A 9,818-nucleotide genomic window follows, 5' to 3' on the forward strand; every position below is an offset into this window, starting at 1 on the left:
TCACTAAGTTGCTGAGGCTTCACTAAGATGCTGAGGCTGGCTTTGAACTCGAGATTCTCCTGCTTCAGCCTTTGAGCCGCTAAAATTACACACCTGCGCCACCCTGCCGAGTCAAAAGCAATTTTTTTTTTTTTAATGAAGTATAAGGCATTCTATACCAAGTCATTTTTCACTTAAAGATCATTGGGGTGTAAGCAGGGCTATCACTCAGTGATCACATGCCTAGCATGTGCAAGTTCATGGGCTCAATCAGTAACATTAGGGGAAAAAAAAGATCACTAGAGTTTTCCAAAGCCTATAAAATTAACTCCAATTTAGTATGATTCTTCCCAAGATGATATTAAAATTCTCTCTCGGAGCTGGAGAGGTGGCTCAGTGGTAGAGTGCTCATCTAGCATGCATGAGGCACTGGGTTCCATACTGGGCACCACATTTAAAAAAAAAAAAAAAATCTAATGAATCCACCTAAAACTAAAGATACATAAATAAATAAATAAATAGATAGATAGATAGATAGATAAAAATTCTCTCTTTCTCCACTAAAGCTTCACACTTCACACCTCAGTCACACTAATTTTACTGTCTCAAATATGTCAGCCTGTTTATTTTTGTTTTTCTTTTTAGTTTGGTTTTATCATGGGAACTGAACCCAGGGGGACTTTACCACCAAGCTATGTTCCCAGCACTTTTAAATTTTTTATTTTGAGAGAGGGTTTCACTAAATTGCTTAAGGATCTTGTTATAGTTGAAGCTGGCTTTGAACTTGATATCCTCCTGCCTCAACCTCCTATGTTGCTGGGATTATAGGTATGTTGCACAGCCCCAGCCCAAGGTGGTTTTATAAATCACTAATCTCTAATAGTGTCTGACAGGCAGTATATTCTCAAATATTATGTTGCTGTTACACAGAATATTTTAAAACACATAATATATTGTGTAATATATGTGTATATATAAAATGCTCATAACTCATGATAATCTCCTATTCAGTGTATAAAGTTAGAATATATGCCAAATATGACAAATAGCTACATTCCTAAATTGCAGAATCCAGTTGAAACTGTGCACACACTTGAAACAACAATGTAGTTTTTTTTGTTTGTTTTGTTTTTATGCTGGGGAATGAACCAAAAGGAAAGAGAAGCTTTACCACTGAGCACATTCCCAGTCCTTTTTACTTTTTGTCATTTTGAGATAGGGTCTTGCTAGTAAATTGCTGAGGCTATTCTTGAACTTGAAATTCTCCTGTCTCAACCTCCCAAACAACTTGGATCACAGGAGGGTGCCACCACACCCAGCTATAAAGACTTATTTTGACTCAGTTTCAGAGGCTTCAGTGAATGGTCACTTGGGCCTATTGCTTTGGGCCTATGGCAGCAGAGTATAACAGGGTGGAAGCACAAGGCAAAGGAGGCCTGTTCACCTCCTAGTGGCTAGGAAGCAAAGAGAGAGGGAGGAGTGGTCCAAATTTTCCTTTCAAATGCAATCCCCCCAATGACCTAACTTCTTCCAAATAGGTTTCACCACTAAAAGGTTCCACCACACCTCCCAATAGCACCACATGCTGGGGACCAAGTTGTTTCCACATAAGCCTTTAGGGGATATTTCAGATCCAAACTACTGCAAACTACAAATCCCTGTTAACCACTGGCAATTTTATCTATCTGTATATATTTTTCTGATGAGACAGAGCTCCTCTAAGAATCCTCAGCTTAAAGAAGAGAATATATATTAAAAACTAGGCTCTAAAAGAAATCAGAAACCTTAGCAAAAATTGAGATTGTTTCCGTATTTATAAAATAAGAACAAAAATACTAAACTCAAAGAAGCCAGGGTTAACTTATTCAAACTAAAAATGTTATATATTAAGATAAATTAAAAGTATAATCTTTTTTATATGTGGTGCTAGGAACTAAACTCAGAACCTCCAGCATGCTAGGCCAGCCAGCATTCTACCACTGAGCTACATCCTCGGCCTTTTGTGAGACAGGATCTAGCTAAGTTGCCAGGACTGGCCTAGAACTTTAAATTCCCCTCACTCGGGGCTGGGGATGTGGCTCAAGTGGTAGCACGCTTGCCTGGAATGTGTGCGGCCCAGCACCACATACAAACAAAGATGTTGTGTCCGCCAATATTAAGAAAAATTCTCTCTCTCTCTCTCTTTAAAAAAAAATTAATAAATAAATTCTCCTCACTCACCTTCCAGAGGAGCTGGGATTACAGGTGTAACCACTCTCAGTTCCCACTTCACATTAAATGAGCCCATAACATATGGCCTTTCTTACTCTATTTCTAAAATTGAAGATGTATTCACACCAAAATATAATTTTAAGGCAGGAAAAAAAATCTTTCCCTCCTTTCAATGATAAATTTTTATCCAAAACCTTCATAATTATACAGGTTCTGAACAGAAAGCTCAATGATACATTAAAGAAATGTAATGTAAAAAGTAAATACCACAAGATAAAATGTATGAATTGGACTTCATCAAAAAATTTTAAAGGAGGGGCTGGGGCTGTAGCTCAGAGACAGAGCGCTTGCTTAGCATGTGTGAGGCACTGAGTTTGATCCTTAGCCACATAAAAATTAACAAATACAATAAAGTCATGCTGTCCATCTACAACTATAAAAAAATTTTTTTTAATTTTTAAACAAGAAGGCAATTAATAGACTTGAAAGAAAAATGACTCTTCTGATGAAATAAAAAAGCAACACAATTTGAAAAAAGGCAAGATTTTAAGATACTTCACTAAATAAAATATACCAATTACAAATAAACCCATGAAAAGATGCTACCCAGCAATCCCATGCCTCAGTATTTACACAAAAGAAATGAATACATGCCCCAAAACTTGTATACTTCAATGCTCATGGCCATTTCATTCATAACAGTCAAAGCAGGGAGACCGAAAGTCCAAAATCTGGAGAACAGATAAACAATTCGTCATATTCTGTACAATGGAATACTACTCAGTAATAAAAATGGTTTAGCCACTAATAATTAACAATGACAGGGATAAATCTCAAAAACATTATAGTAGGTACAAGAAGCTAAACACAAAAGGCTATATATTGTATAATTCCATTTGCATTAAATTCTAGAAAAGCTATAGGTCAATGGTTGCCAGGGAGTTTGCTAGGAAGAGGCTAACTACAAAGGGGCACAAAGAAACCTTTTTTAAGGTGATGGAAATCTATATCCTGGCTATGCTGTTCATTACATGACTGTATCCATTTGCCAAAACTCATGAAATTATACACTGAAAATTGGTGAGTTTTATTCTGTGTAAATTGTATCTCAATAAAATTCACTATAAAAAGTGATGAATTCAAAGTTTTGTTTTGTTTTGTTTTTTAATTTTTTTATATTTTATTTTATTTTTTTAGTTTTCGGTGGACACAACATCTTTGTTTGTATGTGGTACTGAGGATCGAACCTGGGTCCCGCCTGTGCTAGGCAAGCGCTCTACCACTGAGTCACAATCCCAGCCCCTGAATTCACAGTTTTTATCTCATCAATACAAAAATGAACTTTAATTCAAGCATTTTTAAATTTTAAATCTAAGCATTTCCTACATAATATAAAATCAACATTAAGACCTGAGGCAAGTTACCACAGTAAATATACAGCAGAGATTGTTTTCATCTCTTACTAATTAGTGATAAAACTCAATTAAATAAAACTAAGGTTTGTCCAAACCTACCCAAATCTATTAAAGAAAGAAGCAAATTACAAAGTACACTCATTTAGACAAGCCATAACAAGTTTAGATATAAGAAGTGTTTTCTCAATGTGTTTCATTATGCAGTGTAGTAGTGAGTTTTTAATATTAGGTAAAAAGTTTTTATCAAATTATGACTTTCTAAAAAGATATACTTCTTGTTTATAACAATTATACAGTTTTTAGCAACAAAGTTTGTAGTCAATTATTTACAAATACTGAAGAAAGAAGTAAGGCAAGAATGAAAATTCTGGCGAGCACTCTGCTTTCAGATGCTTTGACAATACTATTGCACTGCTAGCTGTCAAGTACAGTAGTGCAATAAAGTCAGAGCATTCGTAAGCAGTAATAAGTAGGAAAGGAACATAAACGAATCTTGCATCAGTTGAAGCTTCAGTGTGATAAGAATTTGAAGTTGGATTGCCACTTTGGTCAGAAGACATCAAAACATAAAGACATTTATATCAATGTGATATTGGTTTTTGATGACCAATCAATCATTAACATTTGAATAGAAACATGCAGAGATGTAAAGGAATTTTCAAAATATCTTGAGTCTTGGTAGTAATTAACAAGTGTATTAGTAATACCTCAAAATTGGTATTAACAAAACCAATTAGAAGTACTAAGTCACCGTTGTAATAAAATTTCCTGGCCTCTGATGAGATAGTTTGTTGGTTAGCTCCTTTTCCAAAGCAAAATGACTGATTGATTACCTGCCATATAAAACAAGCCCTTTGAATCAGAATGTTAAAGAAAATAAACAAAAAATAATAAATGTGTAAAATCTCTTATATACCCAATCTATTACTCTGGATTCTAAACTATAACACAAAACATACACACACACACACACACACAAAAAGCATTTTGTAAGGCATGACAGTGCGTGCCTGTAATTCCAGTGACTCCGGACGCTGAGACAGGAAGATCACAAGTTTGAGGCCAGCCTCAGGGAAACCCTATCTCAAAAATAAAAAGGACTGGGGATGTACTCAGTGTTCTAAAGTGCCCCTGGGTTCAATCCTCAGTACCAAAAATAAAAGTACTTATCATTATAGTTTTTTATTTCAAGAGTTTACTGAGGAGTATGATAACAAAGAAAGACACTGCCAGATAATCAATGTGAGCTAAACATGACAATATTATCCCAACCTAATTGAATTTTATGGAAAGAGGTTTTAAATATAAACCTTAAATATAAAAGGAAAGCAAATTAATTTCTTGTTAATTTTAAAATATCAAAATGAAAATAGTGGAGAAAGAGGCCTGAGATGTAAACAATAAATTTCCTTAAAAAACAAATGTAAACTTAGAAATAGAAATCATAGAATTGGGCATGGTTGCACATGCCTAATCCCTGCTACTCAGGAAGATAAGGCAGAAGGATGCAAATTTCAGGCCAGACTGGACAATTTGGCAACATCCTGTCCCAAAAAATAACAAGGCAGGTAGATGTCACTTCTTAGTGGTAGAGAGGACCTAGCTTCAATCCCTAGGGACTCTGGGGGTTTGTGAGGATTAGTAAGCGTATCATAGTATCACATTACACTTTTGTGTACAATTACTAGTAGAACCACAAAAGGAGGGCCTTCCACAAATATCATTCAATCAATAAGTAAAGGGAAAATAGTTAGAGAACACGGATTACTCTACAATGAGGTTATTCCTCCTTTAGTAATGTTGACTGATGCAAAAATACTTCCTCTTATTTTCATCAACCTTCCTTTAAATGGTCCAGTTCAGCTACTTAGGTGGATCAAGCCCACCAAGAAATGGACTCAAATTTGGGACAGCTGGAACATAAAGAGTCTTGGCCTCAAATCCTGGGCCACAAAATTCAAATGTGAGAATATTTAACTCTTGTCAATCAAGTGTCATGTTTTAAAGACAAGTGTTTATAAAGACAAGTGTTTAGTATTCTGAACTGTAAGTTAATACAAGAAAATAGAAAAAAATATTAAATTAAGAGGATCAGGCTATCTGTTTACAAAACTAAGATAACTTTTTTTTAAAAAACATTTTTTTAAATATTTATTTATTTATTTAGCTATTGGCAGACACAACATCTTTGTTTGTATGTGGTGCTGAGGATAGAACCCGGGCCACACGCATGACAGGCCAGCGCGCTACCACTTGAGCCACATCCCCAGCCCAAGATAACTTTTTCAAAGTTAAGTACAATGCATTCTCTTTTCACCTACTAAATATTCCATACTGGTCCCCTGGCAATCCTTTATTTAAGTAATGTAAGACAAACAAACAAAAACCCATAAGATTGTACCAGAAATCAGTTACCTTTAGAATCTTAGAAACTACACTGATTCTGGTTCATAGATAAAACATTTTTTAAAGAAATATGACAAATTAGAAGATGAGATGCACCATCCGTTACTATCGAGTCAATACAAAATAGGAATATTAAAAATAATAATAAAAATCTCAATTCATTCTTAAACTCTAATAATTTTTTTTTAATATTTATTTTTTAGTTGTAGTTGGACACAATACCTTTATTTGTTTTTATGTGATACTGAGGATTGAACCCAGGGCCTCGCGGTTGCTAGGCAAGCGCACTACCACTGAGCCACAGCGCCAGCCCGTAAACCCTAATAATTAGGAAAACAAACCAATAACTTGAAAAAAAGCTACCACTAATTTACTTTTAAGAAATTTAAGGGGGGGTGGGGACTCTGCTTTCTAGTCTTCCTCTCATCAGAAGGAAGTTTAAAAGCTATCTCATAATTAAACATCTAAAAGTTTAAAAGTTGGCTGCCTCGTAACTTTCTAAAACCTCCATTTTTCAAAATGTTTACTTGCTTTTCCCTTAAAATAGAATTTGTTCATTCTAACAAAAAAAAAAGAAGAAGAAGAAGAAGTCTTTTAAGAATATTGATGCTATTGCAAAAGCTAGAAAAAGCATAAAAATTAAACAGCCAACAGGCTGCGTGGGCATATATTAAAAACAATTAGCATCAGGCAGCACATAACAACTAAGCAGAAATATCTGTATCTGCAGATTGGAATTTAAAATGGGGGAGTGGGAAAAGACAGTCTTAATTTTTATGCCTGTTGATAGAAGTAAACTCGGATCCTTGACATTTCGTGTATTTAAAAAAAAAAAAAACAGTAAAAATAAAAAAATAAAAACAAAACCGAACAAATATTCATTATTGCAGGTTTGAAAAATTGCAGAAAGAAAATTCGTCTTCCCTCCCATGTCTCCCTCCATTCTGTTTCCATACCCACACTCCCTCCACAAAGAAAATTTGGACACAAATGTTAAAGTAATTGAAAGCTTTGCAATTAAATGTAAATAAAACCAGTGTTTCAATTTCTTAACAAATCAAATGAAAATAATAAGATAAATCAAGGCCTAACATTTTCTGGGGTGGGAATGGGGCGGGGTTGGGGGTAGGGTAGTACACACTATCATCCAGGATCACTACAGATCCTTACCAAAGCAGAAGTTAAAGAACCAATATTCATCTTGGAAAGAGCAGTGTGGGCACACAGATATACCTAAGCAGTAACGCCAGGGAATGGCGGGGAGGAGGAGAAACAGATTGAAGCTGGAGAAGAAAGAAGTTTTTTTTTTACTTTTTAAAATTTGATCTTGTTATTTTCTTTAAAAAACAAAAACAACAGGAACTCAAAAATGGGTACTTCCTCAAAGTTCCATATTTTTAAAGAAGCCAACCCAATCTGAAAATACCGATAATGCAAGAAGAAAATAAAGAGTGAAGGCAGAACAAGGGAGCCAAGAAAAAAGCGCGGGCTATTAAGCTGGTAGACTAAGGACGGGAGGGAGGGAATTAAGGGGACAAGAAAGGGTAAGGGCTAACCCCATAAAGAAAACAAGGATAGCCCTTCAGCTTGGCACCCTCCAGCAGGCCACACACAACAGCAACAAGGGGAGTGCTTTCTAGTTCTTCGCCCCCGCCCTCTACTTTCACAGAAGAACGAAAATGGGCAACTCGTGAGCAAGGTGCCCTCCCATTTCCAATATCCCGGGCTCTGGAGGAAAGGAGCCTATAGTTCAGATCCCCAAAGCTCCGACGGCTGGCTCACCCAAAGCCTGCATCCTCCGGGCCAAACACGTACGAGTCAAGGGGACTCCCTTGGCCGCTAGGAAGTTGTAGAACACGTTTAGCATCCTTTCTCAGACTTTCTCAGCCCGCCTTCGAAAACATGAAAGGTTCGTTTCTCCCCGCGCCCCCTTCCACGGCTTACTTCTCATCCCACATCCCCCTTTCTAGGGGTGTGAACGACCTCCTCCCGTCTTGGGGCGTTGATAGACCCCTCCAGTCGTGTATGTGTGTGTGTGTGTGTGTGTGTGTGTGTGTGTGTGTGTGTGCGTGTGAATACATAAAACGCTGCTTCCATCAGGTATAGCTCCTTCAGGGATAGAAAAGTGAAGGCAAGAAACAAGGAATTCCAAAGGCCCCACACCCTCAGCATCTCCCGCCATTTCCCTCACGAATTTCCCGGATGTACCCCTTCGCCCGCGGCGGTTAGGAGACCAGGCGGTGGCGGCTCCCTTTGGTACAGGAGGAGGGAACTCCAATTTGGTCCAGCCTCCGCTGCCCAGAGTTTCCCGCAACTCCACATTGCTCCCCACCTTCGAGGCCACTGGGGAAAAATTAATTACCCAGTAGGTGTCCTTCACTTTGCACTCACCATCAGTTCGAGCTTATCGACCTCCGCCTCCATGTTGAATAGTTGACATTCCTCAGACCGCGGCGGCGCTTAAGCTGCAAGCCGTACTAGCACTGAGGGTCTCTATTGGACAGCTGTCACTCAATGTTTCGCACTCATTGGCTCCTCTGTTTTACCGGCGCCCGCCCATTGGCAACTGGGTGCCGCCCCTCCATATGAAACACATTTTCCTGTTGGGTAAAGACACAAAACGCCGCAGGAGGATTGGCTGCAGCATATATTTTTTTTTCCATTGGCTACCCTATCTCTCTACTTTCAATTTCATAGTTAGGGCTCAGCAGAGAAGAGCTTTCGATTGGTGAAATCAGAAGAAGAACCAACCAATTACACGGAAGCTTCCACCGACAGCATAGGGGACGCGACACACCCTCTTCCCTCTCCCGCCTTCTCCTTATTCATACTAAAAGCGCCTCATGCTCGATTGGTCGGAGAGTAATTCTATCTCAGCCAATCATAAGCCAGGCTGTGTTCCTACGCTACCAGGAAAGCGAATCGTGGGGAAGCCACGTCTACGATTGGTCCCTCCGTGACGAGGATTTAATTTTGAATTTTTCTTTATGGCGTGGAAGAAGCCACTGCCCGGACTCCATCTAATCCCCAGGCTCTTAGACTAGTAAGTGCAGGGACAATTCTTTCTGTGTTACCTGGGCTCGGATCTTCCGTAATTGGACCTGTTGCTGCTTGTGTTTTTATGGGTAAAGGAGGAGGGGACTGGCTAGAGTGGGAAGGGAGAAGCAGAAAAAGGGAGATTTGCGGCTTGGGAAGAGGTTCTCGGCTTGGCTCCATCCGAGCCGTACATCTATTAACATGTTTTGGAATGAAACATCTGACTTCCTTTTGCTCGTTCCTTTATATCTTTGCTACTCAAAACGGGTTCACGGGCCAGCGAAATTGACATGATTTGGCCCCTTATTAGAAACGCAAAGGGTTCCACCCATACTTTCTGAATTAGAATATGAATTGCAATAATATCCACGATCACCCCCGTGATTTCTATATACATTAAAGTTTGAGAAGGTATATTTCTTGGCTAAAAGTATTCCAATGTTCCTTGATACACTCTTATTTTTTATTTTGGCGGGGCGCGGGGGTACCAGGGATTGAACTCAGGGGCACTCGACCACTGAACCACATCCCTAGCCCTATTTTGTATTTTATTAGAGACATGGTCTCACTGAATTGCTTAGCGCTGGCTGTGAACTCGCGATTCTCCTGCCTCCCCGACCCTAGCGGCTGGGGTTACAGGAGTAAGACACTGCGCTGGGCCCCTTGATACACTCTTAATGCTATCGAACATTCTGTGTCAATTTTAAGTGTGCGCTTATTACTATATGCCAAATACCCTGCTGAAGGAGACTTTAGAGTCCTGCGATCTCT

The 9,818-nt window shown here is 38.5% G+C and overlaps 1 protein-coding gene across 2 annotated transcripts in view; it reads right to left on the bottom strand.

The window, feature by feature from the left end:
* The window catches only part of Ska2 (spindle and kinetochore associated complex subunit 2), a 39,294-nt gene extending 30,835 nt beyond the window's left edge, over positions 1 to 8,459 (bottom strand). For both annotated transcript variants that reach the window (XR_013092705.1, XM_076870882.1), the window contains exon 1: positions 8,403 to 8,459. Coding sequence is in view for 1 of the 2 variants with exons in the window: in XM_076870882.1 (XP_076726997.1) it covers positions 8,403 to 8,435 (33 nt within the window). In the remaining variant the exon portion in view is untranslated. The remainder of the gene's footprint in view (positions 1 to 8,402) is intronic.
* Positions 8,460 to 9,818: the final 1,359 nt, after the last annotated feature.

Source organism: Callospermophilus lateralis, chromosome 11 (assembly GCF_048772815.1).
Source record: "Callospermophilus lateralis isolate mCalLat2 chromosome 11, mCalLat2.hap1, whole genome shotgun sequence".
Taxonomy (NCBI): Eukaryota; Metazoa; Chordata; class Mammalia; order Rodentia; family Sciuridae; genus Callospermophilus; species Callospermophilus lateralis.